The sequence below is a fragment of the Elgaria multicarinata genome, chromosome 3 (genome assembly GCF_023053635.1).
Source record: "Elgaria multicarinata webbii isolate HBS135686 ecotype San Diego chromosome 3, rElgMul1.1.pri, whole genome shotgun sequence".
NCBI lineage: Eukaryota > Metazoa > Chordata > Lepidosauria > Squamata > Anguidae > Elgaria > Elgaria multicarinata.
The window spans coordinates 149,771,396-149,791,339 of NC_086173.1; the positions used below are offsets into that span (position 1 = coordinate 149,771,396).

Consider the following 19,944-nt stretch of genomic DNA (forward strand, 5'->3'; position numbering starts at 1 on the left):
ACAACTCAGACACAGTATTCTGCTTTCCACTTCACAGTACTGTATTTCCCCCCTCAGGTGATATGATCATTGACGTGTCTCGTAACTGCACCGATGCTGCTCAGCGTGAGAAATGTGACACAAGCACAGAGGACCCTTCAACTAACACTACAACCATCATAAAATGCTGCAGTTTCCTCTATTGCAATGTAATCCCTGCAGTTATGAAACTGAATCCGTAGTTCCTGCCTTGCTTCTTGTGGATTCATAGTCCCACTAGCTCTGTTCAGTGGGTGAGATCTGAAAAATAAATATTCATGCAGACATAAGGTGCCAATTCTCTTGTCTGTGTTTACCATGATAGATGGATGGAGAAATCCATTAAGTTTGATTTTGCTTGGGTTCTTGGATTAGGTGTTTTTTTCATAGTGATGCTACTAAAGTTTGTAACTGCTTTTATTTATATATTTATTTATTTATTTATTTTATTAGTATTACATTTATATACGGAAGCTCTCTGGGTGCTTTACAGAAATTAAAAAGATTAGATTAAAAAGACTAAACATTAAAAATCAATATACAAAATTTAAAAACATAAAAACAGCTAACATTTAAAACAATTTTTAAACACTCAGACAAGCCAAAGCTAGTTTTGGAGTCAGTTAAAACTCAACATATGCTGTTAAATGCCTGGGAGGAAAGGAAAGTCTTGACCTGGCACCGAAAAAATAACAATGTTGGCGCCAGGCAGACCTCATCGGGGAGAACATTCCATAATTGGGGGGCCACCAGAGAAAAGGCCCTCTCCCTTGTTGCCGTCCTCCGAGCTTCCCTCAGAGCAGGACCTTAGATGTTGAGCAAAGTGTATGGTTAGGAGCGGATCTACACAGAGTCGTCGGGGCGCCCTGAAACTCCTAGTGTAGATCCTGATCCTCGGTCGAGAAGAGGCGGAGGCGGCCCCTCATCACCCCTCGCAGGGACGGGGCGAAAAGTTTCCATGCTCTCCGGCCGCGTCCTTGCCGCTGCCGCTCACCTCCACCGTCGTAAATCTGTTCTTCTTTGCCGCCCCCCCGGCTCTGGGAAAGGAAGCGCGGGCTGCGCAGTGACGGCGGGAGAGCAGGAGGCCGCGGGTGGAGGACGTGCTCCGCTGCAGCCCTCTCCATCGCCGAGTCGACGAAGAGGGAGGAAGGGAGGGGGAGGAGGAGGAGGAGGCAGCGAAGGGGCTCCCCCCCCCCATGCCTGGGATGGACACGCTGGAGAAAAAGGCGGCGAGAAGGAGAAGTCAGGCTAACCCCGGGCCGGAAAGCCCGGAAACTTTTCGCCCCGTCCCCACGAGGGGCGATGCGGGGCCGCCTCCGCCACCGCCTCTTCTGGCCTGAGGATCAGGATCTACACTAGGAGTTTCGGGGCGCCCTGGACGCGCACACAAGCGCCTTCAGGGCACCCCGATGACTCTGTGTAGATTTCCTCCAGGTTCACGTCAGGAGAGGCGTTCAGTCAGATATTGTGGTTCCAAGCTGTGTAAGGCTTTATAGGGTAAAACCAGCACCTTGAATCGGGCATGGAGATGTCCAGGCAGCCAAGGCAAGCAGGCCAGAGTCAGTCTTATATGTTCGAACCTCCTGATCCCTGTTACCAACCTGGCCACTACATTTTGCACAAGCTGCAGCTTCTGAACCATCTTCAAAGGCAGCCCCACGTAGAGTGCCTTGCAGTAATCTAACTTGGAGGTTACCAGAGCGTAGACAACTGAAGCCAGGTTATCCCTGTCCAGATAAGGGTGTAGCTGGGCCACCAACTGAAGTTGGTAGAAGGCACTCCATGCCACCAAGGCCACCTGGGCTTCAAGGGACAGAGATGGTTCTGCTATGAAACTGTTCCTTCAGGGGTATTGCAATCACATCCAGAACAGGTTGAGCACCCTCCATCCAGTCAGAAGAACCTGTTGTCGACTAAATCAGCTCCCTGTGAGTAGTCACGCGTACAGACAATAGAAACACTCCACTGGTGGTTTGAAAGAAAACTTTACTTTGGAACATTTAACTTATGTCTTACAATGGGATGGCCTGGTTCCCCCATCGTAGTCATCACACCGTGCAGGTGGGAAGAAAAAAGCAAGAAGAAGAATAGGAAGTAGGAGGGAGGAGACAGGAAGTAGCAAGACAAGCATTGTAGCGATCCCCTCCCACCCTGTAGGTGTACGTTAGGGTGACCATATGAAAAGGAGGACGGGGCTCCTGTAACAGTTGCATAGAAAAGGGAATTTCAGCAGGTATCATTTGTATATATGGAGAACCTGGTGAAATTCAATCTTCATCACAGCATTTAAAGCTGCAGGAGCCCTACTAGAGTAACCAGACATAACAGAGGGCAGCTTTAACTGTTGTGATGAAGAGGGAATTTCACCAGGTTCCCCATATATACAAATGACAGCTGCTGAAATTCCCTTTTCTATGCAACTGTTAAAGATACAGGAGCCCTGTCCTCCTTTTCATATGGTCACCCTACGTTAACCCTTTAGCTTCAGGTTCAATGACCTGCAGCCTGAGTTCTGCTAACAGAACCACCCACTAACAGCATCTCAGTCTTGTCTGGATTCAGTTTCAGTTTATATATATTAAATGTATACCCTGCCTTCCTGCCAAAAAATGGCACTTAAGGTGGCTCAAGGGTTAGGGTTACCAAACTTGTTGGCACCACCTTCCAGGAGTGGAGGCAGTGCAGTGGAGCACCTCCAGATACTCACTGTCTCTCCCATACATTGGTAAGTCCTTATACCAGGGCTGGCCCTAGGATAAATAATATCTTGGGTGAGGAAGGAGGGCCTTTGGTGCCCGTGGCTCTAGTCAATTTTGCAGGGCCACTCAGTTGATTTATGGGGCCTGGTGTAAGTGTGATGTCCATCAAGAACAACACTGCTCAAAACCTCCAGTATCAGAGGCAGTAAGCCTATACACCAGTTACTGAGGAACATGTCTTGCTTGCGGGTTCCTGATCAATAGCTGGTTGGCCACTGAACAGCGTGCTGGACTAGATGGACCCATGGTCTGATCCAGCAGGGCTCTAATGTTCTTGATTACTCAACTGCTGTGCTACAAGTTTGTACAAGCCAACATTCAAAAGACCACACTCTGAGCAGAATAAAACAGAATAAAAACACATTAAAAGTACATTTTTAAAAGAAAGAACGTGCAAAATAAACCGCCAATAGCAAGCAGAGAGAGAGAGAGAATGAGGGGTGCCCTTGCCCTCGTGGGATCCCAAAGGGGTGAAGCCCCTTTGGTGTCACCCCTATTCAGCCCCCATTTTGTCCCCCCTTACCCGCTTTTACCTTTTTTGGCCCCACCCCTTTTCCCTTAGGTCCTGCCCACCGATGGGATGTTGCCCCACAGAGAACTTCTTAAAAATGGAATTTGGCCCTCAGGCAGAAAAGGGTTCTGCACTAGGGCTGTGCACCAACCATCCAAACTGCTTCGGGGCCTGATCTTGAAGCCAGGTAAGGGGGGACGGGTGTTAGCATAGGTGCCTCCATTTGCTAAAGGAAGCTGTGAAGTAGCCATTATACACCATGCGAAGTGTCACGTACCCGAGGGCGTTTTCAAGGGTGTTTTTTTGTATCTGTCTTATCTAACTAAAACAATGGCCTCGGCTCCAGGTAGAAAGTTAGCTTACTGTAACTTACTGTGAGCAAAGGAATTGTTTAGCAAAAGATAAGAAGGCTCTAGTGTTACGTTCTGATTGGTTAATACTGCTACAGGGCACTGCCCCTTTCAGGCTTCAAATGCTGAGCTGAATTTCCTATTCTCTGTCTGACTGCTCGCCCTTCAAGAGTCTCAGATCTTGATTATAATCAATAAAGCTCTTTTGAACCCTCTGTCGCTGGAAGTGTGGAGTCGTGCTTGGGGGCTGAATTGGATCTCGTCCCTAAGGGCAAAGAACTTGTCTAACAGGGGGACCTATTTGGCCCCCATTTTGTCCCCCCTTCCCCACTTACCTGCCTCCACTGTCCACCACGGAGGCAAGTAAGTGGAGAAGGGGGGCAAAATGGGGGCTGAATTTCGATCCGGCCCTCCGGATCTCACTCTGGATCCGGTTCTGGAGCAGATCAGGGGAGGGTCAGATCGACCTGAAGCGGTTCGGTCCCGATCCAAAAGTTCCGGATCAGGCCCTGAAGTAGTTCGGGGGGGGGAGCTGGTGCACAGCCCTAGTGCAGAACCCTTTTCTGCCTGAGGGCCAAATTCCATTTTTAAGAAGTTCTCTGTGGGGCAACATCCCATCGGACGCAGCAGGACCTAAGGCAAACGGGGTGAAGCCAAAAATACCAGCATATTTTAGATTAAAGCTGTAAAATATGTAGTGTTACAAACTACAGAAATGGCCCTTTACTCCCAGGATTCCTGACCATTAGCCATGCCTTCATCTGTCCTACAAGCACAAATAGACAGGCCTGGTCCAACATATTGTACCCTCCTCCCAGGTGCTGCCACACCCATCCACCTGCCCACCTGCTTACTCGCTCCTTGCATGCTCACACACCCACTTTCTTGCTTGCCTACCTACCCACTCGTTTGTTTGTCCACCTGCCCAGTTGCTCCTGCCTGCACAACTGCTCCTGTCTTGTACCTCGTACCAGAGGTGGGGCTCCCATAAGAGATCAAATGAAAATATCGTGAGAGCTCCACCCCCGTGCCAGTGGCCACTACAAGGAGATGTGGCAGTGGACACAGCAGGTTGTTCTAGAGAGCCACAGAAGGACAGCTGGCGGGGTTTTCCAGAGCACTTGCTGGAGGAGAAAGGGAGGCTGCAGCAGGCCCTCCTGGCAGGGGTAGGAAGTGACCAGCACAATTTGCCACTCTTCCTCTTCTTCCGCCTGATACAGGCACATGAGCCTGCATAATGGTAGGCCCGGCCCTTAGGATGACCATATTTTGGAAACCAAAAAGGAGGACAACATGGTCAGCCCTCAAGGGGGCGTGTCTAGTACCAAGCGGGCGTGCCCACCCGAACATAGCCTTGGTCACATGTCTGATTTTACAGCACACATTTAAGACAAATCTGTTCTACAAAATAATTTTAAAACCTCAATTTTTAAAAAAATCCTAAAAAATCAATGGATGAATGGATCCATTTCAAATTTGGTATGGCTAAAGCTCTACCTGAAACCTATCATGGTGCAAAGTTTCAGCTCTTTATCTTTAAAAACGACGATTTTAAAAATAATAATTTTAAAACCTCAATTATTAAAAAATTCCTAAAAAACCAATGGATGAACAGATCTGTTTCAAATTCGGTATGGCTAAAACTCTACCTAAAACCTATCATGGTGCAAAGTTTCATCTCTTTATCTTTAAAAATGACGATTTTAAAAATAATAATTTTAAAACCTCAATTATTAAAAAATTCCGAAAAAATCAATGGATGAACAGATCTGTTTCAAGTTTGGTATGACTAAAGCCCTTCCTAAGAGCTACTATCGTGCCAAGTTTCATGTTTTTATCTTTAAAAATGACGGAGTTATAAGCATTTTTGTTAATTCCCATTAGAGCTGCTCTTTGGCTGGGGAAGATTGGAAAAAATCCAGATTTCCCCTTCCCCTCCAGGATTTGTCACCAAAAACCCGGACAAATCCGGGCAAATCCGGTCATATGGTCACTCTACCGGCCCTGCAAATACAGGTCTGTCCTCTGTAAAGTAGGAGACTTAGCCACTCTAATAAATTAGGGTGACCATATGAAAAGGAGAACAGGGCTTCTGTATCTTTAACAATTGTGTAGAAAAGGGAATTTCAGCAAGTGTTGTTTGCATGCATGCAGCACCTGGTGAAATTCCCCCTTCATCACAACAGTTAAAGCTGCAGGATTCCTGTCCTATTTAGTATCTGGTTGCTCCTGCAGCTTTAACTGTGGTGATAAAGGGGGATTTCACCAGGTGCTGCATGCATACAAATGACACCTGAAATTCTCCCTTCAATACAACTGTTGAAGATACAGGAGCCCTGTCCTCCTTTTCATATGGTCACCCTAAATAAATGAATATTTAATTTCAGGGGGGAGGAATCATTTCTCTCCTTGAATCTCTAAAAAGGCTTTTACAAAATGCACACAACACGAAAATAAAGCATTAAACATATAACTAAAAGTAAGAGAGAAGGAGAAAAAGAAGCTTCCGTCCCCAGCTCAAGAATCCTCAACACTGAGGCCTTGTTGCTAAGCAACAAGCCTTTGAGGGTATAGGCCTCTACTTGAGCAACAGGATGGCTCCCAGTCCTAGGCCCTACCTACCAAGCCTCTTCTGTTTCTCTTATTTTCACATTACTCTCTGGAAAATATAGTTTCTCCAAATATAGTTGAAGCAGAGAGGAGCCCCTGACTGCCCCTCAAAAGACTCTGTTGAGTGCTTGATTATTGAACCACTTATTTCGACCTGGTTGCTGCTTTTTGTCCTTTGGAGTTCAGTTCAGGTTCAAGGCAACTTGGGTGGGGGACCCTTCTCTGACCTGGTTTTCGGTTCAGCTTCAGTTCCAGTTTGACTTTCTAGTGCCAGGTCATTCAGTTTGTAATGGGATTCATTCCATGAAGAGCTACCCTATGCTTTGATTTCTCAAGCAAAGGAGCGACTATTCAAAATTGGAAACAAAAAGAAGGAAAAGGTCCAGCCATGGCAACTGGAGGTCCCATCACGGAGTTCTGTGAAGAAGCTACTTGTTCCATCTGCCTGGAATATTTCAAACAACCTGTTACTATAGACTGTGGGCACAATTTCTGCCAGGCCTGCCTGACCCAGTACTGGAGAGAGTCTGACACAGACTCATCCTGCCCTCAGTGTAGAGAAACAGTTCAGCAAAGGAACTTCAGGCCAAACTGGCAGCTGGCAAATCTTGTTGAACTGGTCAAGAAACTTCAGGAGGAGAAAAAAGAAGAGGGCAAGAGGGGAGTGTGTGAGAGGCACCAGGAGCCCCTGAAACTCTTCTGCAAGAATGATCAAGATCCCATCTGTGTGGTCTGTGATCGATCCAAGGAACACCGAGATCACAGTGTGTTTCCTATGGAAGAGGCTTGCCAGGAGTATAAGGTAGGACAGAAAAGCATCACAGTGCAGGAGTTGCTGCTCTGGTAGAGATTTTTCTCCCAAAGTTCCATCACACTCTCCCCTGTCTATATGACAATGGGATTGCTCCTCATTGAATATAAACCCGAATTTTCGTTGATTCAAATCTAGGTAAAGAGCGTGACACTGCAGCAGCAACAGTGATTCATCTCCTGATTTTTTTTTTGTAGTGCAGTTATTAATGCGCACATACGATGCTACGGAGTATAGATGAGCAAAGCTATACATTTTATCTGCGGCGCTCCCCAGATTCATAGAAGAGGACAACTGAGGACGAAAAAGAATGTCTCCTCTCTCTTGCTGCCTGTTCCCCCATCTTCGTTTTAATTTTAAAAGCTGTATCGGCCCGTTTCCCATATAGGAGGAAAACCGAGTGAGGAAAGGAACGAGACAACAGACAAGGATGCGAGTGAGGGACTGAGCATGTCTCCTCTCTCTCGCTGCCTGTTCCCCCTCTTTTAATTTTAAAAGCTCCATCTGTGGACCTCCGCAGATTCATATAATTCAACATGAAAACGGCGGGAAGGAACAAGGCAGCCAGAGGACGCAATAGGTGGGAAGGCAGGAAATCGGCCAATCACTTTGGCCTGCTGACAAAGTTACGCCCACATGTCAAAATGCAGTTTAACTCCCCCAAGGACACATAACTCTAATGCGATGAAAAGTCTATGAACATCCAAAGCAGGTCACAAAGGAGAGAAATGAGTTCTTAGGATGCAAAACAGGCTTTAAAATAAAGGCTATCCTTTACTTTAAAGCCTTCTTCGAGGGGCTGCAGTGATAAAATAGACTACAATGAATCAGCATGTATTAAAACACATTTTTCTAATGGGTTAATTAAGCACATTGTCACAAGGGCCTATGTGTATATATTGGTTTTAAAAATCGTAGTGGCACTCTGTCATAATTTTGAGATTTTGTTTTTTTGTGGAAGGGGAAAAAAGATGGAAGAAGAGGTGGGAAAACACGGGAGTTCCAGAAGACATTATCCGAATGCCGTGCAAAATTCCATGAATTAGGCAAGGCAATTCCATGATAAAAGCTTGATCTGGAAGCACTCTGGAAACACATGGGAATCTGAATTGCTTGCCTGCTCCCACCTCTCTTTCCCTCTTTCTCTCCCTACTCCAGTTGTCTTTTTTGCCTTTCAAGTGGCAGGGTGACGGTGGGAAAGGAGAACGAGAGGTGCTTTAAACAATCAAGACCACCTACTTTCAAGACTATTGCCTTCAGAGGCGTGTTGGTGGCAATGTGAAAGGGGGCCTTCTCTGTGGCCGCTCCTAGGCTGTGGAATTTCTGTGGGTATCATTGGATGGACTGTGTTTGGACAACATGATAGTCAACAGTAGGGTGATAATCAACTTGGCAATTATTTATCTAGAGGGGAACTCCCCCCACAAAATTGGCTGTGGTGTGGATTAGGATCAGCGTTGAGTTGACTATTAGTCCATGCTGAGCTGATTCACTCATCCCCCACCCTCTGTCCCCACCTCAGTCCTCTCGCTAGTAACCCATCAGCTACTGATGAAGAAAATCTATCCTGCTGGTTGGACTACAGTAACATCTGCCGCTTTGACTGCTCTTGCCTTGCAACTCTGGGGCTGACAAAATAACCAACAGTGGCTTAGGAAATAACCAATGATGCCCTCCACACAACACGATAACCAACGGTGGTTCAGATAGCCAACTCTGCAAGCTTTGGTTATTTGTGGGGGTTATTTCAGCCAAATAACCAACTGTTGATTAAAAAATTCCCATGACACAACACAATAACCTACGGTAAGTTAACCAACCATCGACTATTTAAAGTACCATTGGTTGTTGTTATTATTATTATTATTATTATTATTATTTATATTATTATTATTTATATTCCGCTTTTTCCCCAATAGTGAGCCTCACGGAGGTTATTGTGTAGTCTGAACACAGTCTGTCTCCCAAAGAAAAAGCCTTCTCTGTTTTTGCAGGAGAAAATTCAGGCTCAAATAAAGTCTCTGGAGAAGGAGAGAGAGAAGTTTGTGGATTGGAAACTAACTGAAGAAAAGGGAAGGCAGAGGTGTCTGGTAGGTGTTACAGCTAAGATAGTGGGTGTGGGTGTTGTTTGGTAGATCACTTCAGCACTTCATCAGTGAAGTAACAGAAATCTAGTGATGAGTTTCTTCAGGGTGGAAGGAGAGAATTAATGGCCCTAACTTTCTTAGTCATATTCATTGGCTATACTTTTGTAAAAAACAACTTTTGAAATATGCATATTAATTTTTCATATTGTGCAAGTATCTCATAAGTTCTGATAGCCCAAAATTCTTGAACCAAAATATCTGATTAAGAAAAATAATAATCCATAATTGCACTTTCAGCACAAGCTCTATGCATGTTTACTCAAAGGCAAATCCCTCTGAGTTCATGACTGTGCATAGGATAGCAGCCTAAATGTGACTGAAAGGTTATATTCAAACAAATTCAAAAGCCTGTCTTGTGAAATCTGCAGGACAGAGGGATGGGGAGGGGAAGTTTGCCTCTGCTGCTTCTTTCGCCCTGCATTAGATGATTGGATGCCTCCAGGTTTGGGGGCTTCCAATTACCAATGGCGCCGTTGGCACTGAAACCTATTTGCATAATCGTTTTAGCATGTAATGGGATGCCACAAGGCCCAGGCTTACAGAAGGATAGATAGAGAGGAAACTACCATTTTGAATTCTCCACCTTGCTCCTGCTGGAGACCATGGCATTGCTCCTGTCCGCTGCCAGTAGTAAGAACGTAAGAAGTGCCCTGCTGGATCAGACCAAGGGTCCATCTAGTCCAGCACTCTGTTCACCCAGTGGCCAACCAGTCATCAGCCAGGGATGAACAAGCAGGACATGGTGCAACACCACCCTCCCACCCATGTTCCCCAGCAACTAGTGCACACAGGCTTATTGCCTCGAATACTACTTGGGCAGTGATGTTGGAGTGGGCCCCCTAGGGAGCACTTTGTTGGGTGAGGGGAGTGCACACCCGCAGGTGGCAATATTAAATCCTTTCAGCATAAAATGGTAACTCTACTATGAATAAACTAAGTGTAATATTCTACCATAAATCCATAACACTTTACCAATAAATTCATAATAGAGCCGGAGATGGAATCTAGAAAATGTAGATACCCAAGATGGCCTAAATTTGTAAATAGTCTCCAGTAAATGGTCCAACACCATTGTTATTATTGTTATTATTTTAAAGATGATATGGGGTTCCTCAAAACAAATACATAAAGTGTATGGAATGTTATCTTCTTCTCACTTTCTATTATGTTTACCTTAGGAATATTTGCATCAGTTTACAACAGCGGTTCTCAACCTTCCTAATGCCGCGACCCTTTAATACAGTTCCTCATGTTGTGGTGACCCCCAACCGTAAAATTATTTTCGTTCTTCTCTACACGATCCATTGTCATGGGATAGTTTGCTAATGAAAATAATACATAACAATAGCTTTAATAATACAAAAGATGATACACGACATAGTTCAGTCAATACAGTTTCCTAAGACCATCGGAAATATGTGTTTTCTGATGGTCTTAGGCGACCCCTGTGAAAGGGTCATTCGACCCCCAAAGGGGTCCCGACCCACAGGTTGAGAACCGCTGGTTTACAACGTTTCATATTAATGTTTTCTGTGGGCAGATTAAAAAAACAACTACACACAGCTGGTCTACTTGTAATGAATTTAGGAGAAATCGTATTTTTTCCAGAGAGTGGGGAAATGATCACATTTGAATTTATTTTTGTGTGAACTGATGTAGGACCAATACATTATGAGCAATTGCTTGGAAATAATAATAATAATAATAATAATAATAATAATAATAATAATAATAATAATAATATGTTCTTCCAGAGGAAGAATACTCTTTGATAGCCAAAAGGTTTCTAAGATATCATCAATAAACTCTTGTAAATATATTATATGCAGAATTGCATGTGAATAACCATTTGTGTGTATAAATCAGCAATCTGTGTATATAAACTGTACAGCCACTCAACGAAATATGCTTTAATAAAGCATGATGGACTCTTTTAATCCTTTGTTGCCATCACAGGGTTCTACCCAATTACTAATCCTGAAAGGATCTGCCGTCCCTCCCCTCAGCCTATGTTTTCCCCCCAGATACAGCTAGAAGAGGAGAAGAAGAAGATCAGATCTGCTTTTGAGCGAATGCAGAAATTTCTCGAGGAAAAAAAATGCTTCTGGCTGACCTTGCTGGATGATCTGGAAAAAAAGATTGAGAAGAGACAGGAAGAAAATGACGCTAGACTTTCAGAGGAGATTTCCAGTCTCAATAAGTTGATCAGAGAAATGGAGAGCAAGTTGCAGCAGCCAGCAAGTGAATTTCTGCAGGTAAGAAGAAAAGAAGAATCCTCCCAGGTCTAGGGTGGCCATATGAAAAGGAGGACAGGGCTCCTGTATCTTTAACAGTTGCATAGAAAAGGGAATTTCAGCAGGTGTCGTTTGTATATATGGAGAACCTGGTGAAATTCCCTCTTCATCACAACAGTTAAAGCTGCAGGAGCTATACCAGAGTGACCAGATTTAAAAGAGGGCAGGGCACCTGCAGCTTTAACTGTTGTGATGAAGAGGAAATTTCCCCAGGTTCTCCATATATACAAATGACACCTGCTGAAATTCCCTTTTCAATACAACTGTTAAAAATACAGGAGCCCTGTCCTCCTTTGCATATGGTCACTCTACCCAGGTCCCTATATTGTGAACAATCCTGAAGTAGACATTATATAGAGCTTTGTAGAAATACCATAAATAAATAAACAGAGAGAGGTGTGACATCTCTGAATCCTAAGATTTCGAATAAAGAAGGCAAGTTCCTGGAAACAGTTTGAAACGAGGAAGGGACAAATTAATTCTACTTAGAACAAAGAAGAAGCCTAATCCATTTTCTGCCTGCAGAGATAAGATCCACTTCTCTTATTTTCTCTTTCAGGACATCAGAAGCACATTGAACAGGTACATATCTCTTTCTCATCTGCTGTGGAAGAGCTGTGGTTCCGTTGCTTAAATTACAGTATGTTTTCAAAACAGTCTTCTTCTAGGGGGGTGATATGAAAGACCTTGAAATTATATTTCCATGCAGTGTATGGGAACTGCTACATCTTTAGTATACAGATTCTTCTAATTCTGTAGGAAGAAGATAAGAGGCCATTTATCCCAACCATTTGGCCTCTGTTCTTCCTCTGTCTTTACAGATCAAGCACTTTCCCTTGTGATTAATTTGAGCAGAGGCGGCTGTCTTATTCTGTGTCACACACAATTGCTTCATCTAGCCCAGAGCAGTTTACTTCAAGTGTCAATGATTCTCCATTGGCTGAGATCCCAGATATCTTCACCCCTTCAGCCTGAGATGGAACTCAGTGTGCAACTGCTGGGAAAAAGGCAAATTCCATGAAAGGACTGCCAAGATCATACTGCCCTGATACAAATCCATACTGCAAGCACACCTAGGATACTGAGTACAGCTCTGGTCACTGCACCTAAAAAATAATATTGCAGGGTTGGAAAAGATGCAGAAAGAGGCAACCAGAAGAGGCAACCAAAACTAGAATGTTAGTCTACTAACATTCAAGAAAGCTATAAAGACTGATCTCTTCCGGCAGGCCTATCCAGTGGAATTTTAAGATGTTTTTAAAATGTTTTTAGGATGTTTTTAAGGATGTTTTTAACAACGTGTATTGTGTTTTGATTGAGTATTGTGTATTTTGCCGTTTGTTGTTGTTCCCCGCCTCAATCAAAATGGAGAGGAGGGCAAGAAATATTTATTATTATTATTATTATTATTATTATTATTATTATTATTATTATTATTATTGAGCTGTAACAACTCCCCTGTAAAGAAAGTAGGATGAACATATTTTGGAAACCAAAAAAGAGGGCACCCGGTGGGTGGAGACAGGAAAGCACACTTTCCAGCTGCCATTAGTGTGGTGAGAGGAAATGATACACTTTCCAGAGACCCCAGAGAATGTATCATTCCTGCCACCCCACCACCCCCACTGCTCCAGTCGGGGGCCTTTTCTATAATGTTCAGGAATGACTCCCTTTCCCCTTTAAGGCCCTGATTGGAGCGAGGGGGGGAATGACACACCTCTAGAAAGCACTTCATTCCCGCCCCCCGCCCCCCCCCCCATGCTAATGGCCGCCTTAAAGTGGAAAGTGTGTGATTCCCAGACAGTATAGAAAATTATAGAAAATCTTCCGACACCCAGGATAGAACAAAAACCCAGACAACTCCAGGGAATTTCCAACAATTGGTCATCCTAAGGTTACAATATTTAGGACTGTAAATATATTTAGGACTGTAAACTAGCTTAGAAAAAAGATGAATAAGGGGAGACATGATAGAGGTGTACAAAATTATGTGTGATTTGGAGAATGTGGATAGGGAGACGTTTTTCTCCCTCTCCCAAAATACTAGAACCCGGGGTCATCCCATGAAGCTGATTGGTAGGAGAGTCAGGACAGATAAATGGAAGGACCTCTTCACACAGTGCATAAAAGAGGTTTAGACAAATGCATGGAGGATAGGGCTATCAATGGCTACTAGTCCTGATGGCTCTATGCTGCCTTTAGTATCAGAGGCAGCCTATGTATAGCAGTTGGTGCAGAACATAAGTAGGCTGGTGCTATTGCACTCATGTCCTACATGTGAATTTCCCGTGGGCAGCTGGTCGGTCATTGTGTGAACAGAGTGCTGGACAAGTTGGACCTGTGGCCTGATCCAGCATGGCTCTTATGTTCTTATGATTACATGTCAATGCCAAGATCATAACAGGAGGTAGCCCACATGCAGTGTGGGCTCTCTTCCTGAACTATTGGCACTTTTCATATATATATATATATATATATATATATATATATATATATATATATATTCTGTTCACATCTCTTTATCACAAAAGTGACATCAAAGGAGTTACATGTGGAAATAGAAAATGCTCAACCAGTTGCTTGAGTTAGAATGACAGGATTCTTCCTTCTACATTCACCAATTTAACTCCAAGATGGGGTGGGAATGGTCTGCAGAATCTGCCGAAGGGGTTTTGCCACTTACTCAGGAGTAAACTTGACCGGAACAGAATCTGTTTTCCAAGCAGAGCTCCAAGCTTGAAAAGGCAGTCTTGGGCACTTGTGACGAGATCTACTACTGAATAAATCTCAGCCGGCTACCGCCAGTGATGAGGTTCTTTATCCATTTCTTAAACACGACCTTCTTCTCCTTCCAGGTATGAGAAAGCACAAGGGAGGCAGCCAATAGAATTTCCTCCAGGACTAGAAGAGACACTCAGAATTTGTGCTCAGAAAAATTCTGCTCTAGAAAAGGCTATTGAAAACTGTGAAGGTACTGCAGAGGACATCAATTTCTCCTCAATGTTCCTTGAGATGTCTGAACTAGGAAAGAAGGGAAGGAGCCAGCACTGAAACAAAAAGAGGAGAACTTAAAGCCAATCTCGGAACAATATGTATTAAGATTCAGTGCATTCCATGTCATGTGTCTCTTCTTCAGGAGCAACCATCTGCCAGTGCAATCCTATATATGTCTATTCAGAAGTAGGAATGTCAGAGGAATCTGTCGGGGGGGGGGGTGACATTTGTCAAGCTTTCATCTGCTTGGTCCCGTGGACTTCGGCTCATATCTATGAGCTGGCCCGACTTAATGCAGATCAGGTCAGGCTAGTTCACAGATTGTCTTTTTATGCAAATTGTGCCTGCAATTTGCCTAATTTGTGCAAATTTTGGATGTAATTTGCTCGATTTGTTCAAATTGCAGCTGTAATCTGCGCAAATTACACAAATTGCACCTGCAATTTGTGTAAATGTGCATTCAGGGGGAGAACCTGAGAAGAGATCCCAGATTTTGGAGAAAAGCCTACAAATGCAAGCTGAGCCAGGGGCTCCAGGGTATCCATTAGCAGTGATAGTCTAGTTGGTTGATTAGGTAGGGTGTCCATATGAAAAGGAGGACAGGGCTTCTGTATCTTTGATAGTTGTATTGAAAAGGGAATTTCAGCAAGTGTCATTTGTACGCATGCAGCATCTGGTGAAATTCCCCCCTTCATCACAATAGTTCAAGCTGCAGGAGCCCTGCCATCTTTTGTATCTGGTCATTCTGGTATAGCTCCTGCAGCTTCAACTGTTGTGATGAAGAGGGAATTTCACCAGGTGCTGCATGCATACAAATGACACCTGCTGAAATTCCCTTTTCAATACAACTGTTGAAGATATAGGAGTTCTGATCTCCTTTTCACATGGTCAGCCTAGCCAAGCAGCACATAGTATATATTCAGTGATGCTATCCAGACAGGTTTGATGGGATTATTTAGTAAGGATACCTCTTGTTTGAAAGGCAATTATCAGAGTAAAAACAAAAGGCAAAACAGAATGATTGTTTACCAGTCCCACATGCACACAGGCTATCTTAGCACAATAGAAAAGACTACTCTTTTCTTCAGTGAAAGAAAAAAAAACAGTTTACACACAAATATACAATGCAGATACAGCATAGGGTTGCAAAAGAGTTTGATGGATCCATTTTGTATTCCATTACACCAGCAGGAATCAGAATCAGAATAAAGATATGTCCTCTCAGCAACAGTATAGGTCAGAAAGGGATATAGAAGGAGTGGAGCAAAAGGAGGACACCACAGGAAACCGCATTGTGAGCTGTAGAGATCCTAAAGCCAGCTATGGCCAACATTCCCATGAATTAAGTAACGGCAATACTGCCCCCTTCCAATAATTTGCAGACGAGGTTATAGTATTCCCAACAAGGTTATGGGGGCCTTATTCACCGTGCTTAAAGCCATGGTTTAAGGTGTCTTCCGAACACAGCCTGGCTTTCTGGCTTAACTGCCATGGATTAAGGTGTCTTCTGAACGGGCCCAGTGAAAGAGATTAACAACAACATCAGCACTCACACAATGTGATCATAATTGAAATGCTGATATTAATGTGAGGTTTCATGTGAGGGCGGGGGTAGATGTCACAGCGTGTTGCTATATGTATGATGATCCGAGTAATTTGTCCACCTTTTCTCCATATGACAGAGTCTCTGAAGCAAGCGTTGCACAAAGGTAAGTATCTGCGTGAAACTAAAAGAGATGGGGCAAGTTTGATGGGAAATAGAAATCTACAGTAACCGCTCTTCCAAGTATTTAGCGAGACTTCATTATATCAGTCAATCTTTGCCAACATGCCACCCTCCGGATGTGTCAGTCTACAACTCCAATCACCCCCCCCCAGGTGGCTGGGGATGATGGGAGTTGTAGTCCAACACATCTAGAGGCTGTTTTAGACTCCAATCCTATGCATGTTTAAACTAGGGTGATCATATGAAAAGGAGGACAGGGCTCCTGTATCTTTGACAGGTGTATAGAAAAGGGGATTTCAGCAGGTGTCGTTTGTATGCATGCAGCACCTGGTGAAATTTCCCTCTTCATTACAACAGTTAAAGCTGCAGGAACTATACTAGACTGTGACCAGATACAAAAAGAGGGCAGGCCTCCTGCAGCTTTAACTGTTGTGATGAAGAGGGGATTTCACCAGGTGCTGCAGGCATGCAAATGGCACCTGCTGAAATTCCCTTCTCTGTTAAAGATACAAAAGCCCTGTCCTCCTTTTCATACGTTCATCTTATTTAAACAGAAAAAAGTTCTACAATTTCGCTGTGAGTTGTAGGACTTTTTTCTGTTTAAACATGCATGGGATTGCACCCTTAAAGCACTATATAAATGTTGGTCCGATCTTTGGGTAGGAATTTGAACTGTATGTGGCCTTTGTCCCATCCTGTGTCATTCTAGGGTTATAATTGTAGTATCTGCTATATTAGGGGTGTGCAAATGTAAACCTGTTCCAATAACTGGGTCTGAAGTGCCTCCCTCATCCAGTGCTTTCCCTCCATCCTTGAGCTTCTTCTTTTTTTAATTCATTTTTTATTGTGAAGTTTCAACCAAAACAAATTATAATACTAAGAAGAGGGAACATTATATACATACATAGATTTGTATATATCTTATTTCTCTGCTTGCGAAAGTGACTTTTCTGCTGTTTTGCTGGATGCCTGATCAGATTCAGGGAAAGCCTGGAGAAAGGAGGTTTTTGTGAGCCACTCTCCCACATTTGAGGCTGCTGATCCTTTCTCTAGTGGAGAATTGAATCTCAGCCAGACCGAAATAGCTCCGTTTTTGGTGGGGCTGTGAATCCATGCTGGGTTTCATCCAGGACCAGCCAGAACTCTAAAGGAGCCATCCAAGATGCTGAACCCATTTTGGGGCTAGTGTTCAGCCCCTTGGAGAGCTCCTTTAGAGTTCTGGCTGGTTCTGACTGAAACCCAGAACAGAACCACAGCCCGACCGGAATGGGAGCCACCAGCCACCCCCTTCTCTTTCTTGCTTTCTCCGACCTACAGTGAATGTCACCTTGTATCCGGACACAGCTCACCCCAACCTCATCCTCTCTGAAGACCTGAAGAGCGTGCAATGGGGAGACAGACGCCAGGACCTGCCCAACAACCCCGAGAGATTTGATAAGGAGCCGTGTGTGCTGGGCCGCGAAAGGTTCACTTCGGGCAGACACTGGTGGGAGGTGGAGGTGGAGGGAGAATGGGCAGAGTGGGCCGTAGGGGTGGCGCGGGCGTCGGTCAAGAGGAAGGCAGAGATTAGCCTCAATCCCAGCGAGGGATTCTGGGCTCTGCAGAAGACGATGATCGATACTTTGGGGTCCTTCTCAGATTGGCAGCTCTCGGCTCTGACTTACCCCAAGCTGACCCTCGTCTACTCAAGAAGTGAACTCCGGAAGATTCGGGTGTCCCTGGACTACGAAGAGGGTTGCGTGGAGTTTTTTGACGCGGATACCAACCACTTGATCTTCGCTTTCCCTTCAGCCTCATTCTCGGGGGAGAAGATCTGCCCTTTTTTCTATCTGAAGTGGGGAGGTAAACTGAAATGCTAACTCTTAAGGCCTTGCTCCATCATTTCCACACCCCTGAAAAGCAGGTGGCCCTATGGTAGTTTCTCTCCAGCTGCATGAGAGCAAGGCAAGAGGCTTCACTGAGCACTGTTTTCAGCAGCACTTCTGGTTCCCAGTTGCAGATTTTAAGACAACAGTGGACACGATGTTGAAGCATGTGACAGACCCTTGCATACTTGGTTATTTACTAAATAGTGGCTGTGTGGTGGGGGAGGGGAGAATCCAGACTGGGACCACAATAGGTACAAAAGTTCTGCCCACATCATGGTTCTGGTCTAGATAACTTTTGCTCTTGGAGAGGGGCTATTTGTTCCCACCGCAAATCAAATTAAACACACAAGGGCCAGTCACATAATTAATAACATCACATGTTGCTGGCTCTTAAAATCTGTGAAGCAAAAATGGTGGAAATAAGCACAAGCAATGTAAAAGCTTGAATAAAACAGAGGGGGTTAGAACCTCCTTTCTTTCTGTTGTGTTATAAAATAATCACACCCTCTCCTCAAAACTGTAAAAACTACATCGGGTTAGAAAAAAACATTTTCACTGGTGTTCAAAGCAACAGTGGGCAACAGCCCCCACCCGGCTCAGCCAACAAAGCCCCCTGAATTTGAGATTATAAAAATTGCATCTGTAGGGGCTACAGAGCACCCAAAGGTGCAAGCTAGAATTAACTCTTTTTGTGCTCTTTAGCCCCTGTGGACTCCATTCTTTTCCATTTTATTTTAATTGTTTCAGTGACCACAGGAAGTACAGTTTGCAGGGGCTCTAAGGGGAGGTCAAAATGCCACCCTCCCCCGAATCTCCCACTGTTGCCCACTCCCGCTTTAAAGGTTGCATGTCAAGGTTAAATTCAACAGATAGTCCCCACCCGTACAGCTGTTGGATTTGGGCTACATTGGCCTCATTCAGAAGACACCTTAAATGATGGCTTTAACCACAGTGAATAAGGCTTTCTGCTTTATTCACTGTGGTTATAGCTGTGGGTGTCTTCTGAACACGGCCTGGCTTTCTGGCTTAACCACTGTGGTGAAAGCCATGGTTTAAGGTGTCTTCTGAACGGGGTCATTGAGTCTTTTAAAGACGCAGGAAACTGCTAAGAAAGAAAGAAAGATTCCTTTCCCCAAAAAGTTTTTCCAATCTAGCTTATTCTTTTACCCTTTTTGGGGTGGGGGTGGGTGGGAAAGGTTTCTCCCCCAAAGCACTGAAATGAAAGGAAGTCTGTAAACCCTGTTTGCTTTGCCGTTTACATTGATTCTGCTAATTTCCATAACTCTTGCCCAACATGTGGATGATTCTAAATCAGAAACTAGAAGTGGTTGTTGTGTCTAACTAACATACAAAAATGTTTGAACATTCTGTGGGAGAGCAAATCTCAAAGAAGAAGAGAGGAATAGAAGTGACCAAAAGGTAGCCAGGGGAGGAGGAGGAGGAATTAGACAAGCACAGAAGCCAAGCTATGAAAAGGAATGGAGAGAAATTATCATCTGTGAAATCAGTTCTTGGGTGGGTGTGGGTGTGTTTTATGTTCCCAACTATCTTTACTTAGAAAAGACTTTCCTCCCTGTAAACATGTTATCCCAGCATTGATAAAAGTTTTTTTTCTTGAATGTGTTACTATCTTTTTGTAAACAATGCTAGTTCTTTAATGCAGTATAAGGAGAATCATCAGACAGGGTTGAGGTGGAGATCACTGTTTCGGGCTCTCTTTCTGATTCTCTTCTGTGTTTGAAATGAGCACTTTTCACAGAGAAGAGACCAGCGACCCCGTGGCCTGTAGATTTCAATGCGGGCAGCGCCCTCTAGTGGGCATTTTATTTATATTAATTTTATTTATTTATTGCATT

The 19,944-nt window shown here is 44.1% G+C and overlaps 1 protein-coding gene across 1 annotated transcript; it reads left to right on the plus strand.

The window, feature by feature from the left end:
• The first annotated feature begins 6,636 nt into the window (after positions 1-6,636).
• On the plus strand, positions 6,637-18,079 carry LOC134395516 (zinc finger protein RFP-like). The gene is made up of 7 exons (XM_063121682.1): positions 6,637-7,050; positions 9,054-9,149; positions 11,231-11,461; positions 12,060-12,082; positions 14,356-14,471; positions 16,177-16,203; positions 17,538-18,079. The coding sequence occupies exons 1-7, from the start codon at positions 6,637-6,639 to the stop codon at positions 18,077-18,079; spliced, it is 1,449 nt and encodes a 482-aa protein (XP_062977752.1).
• The last annotated feature ends 1,865 nt before the right edge of the window (positions 18,080-19,944 follow it).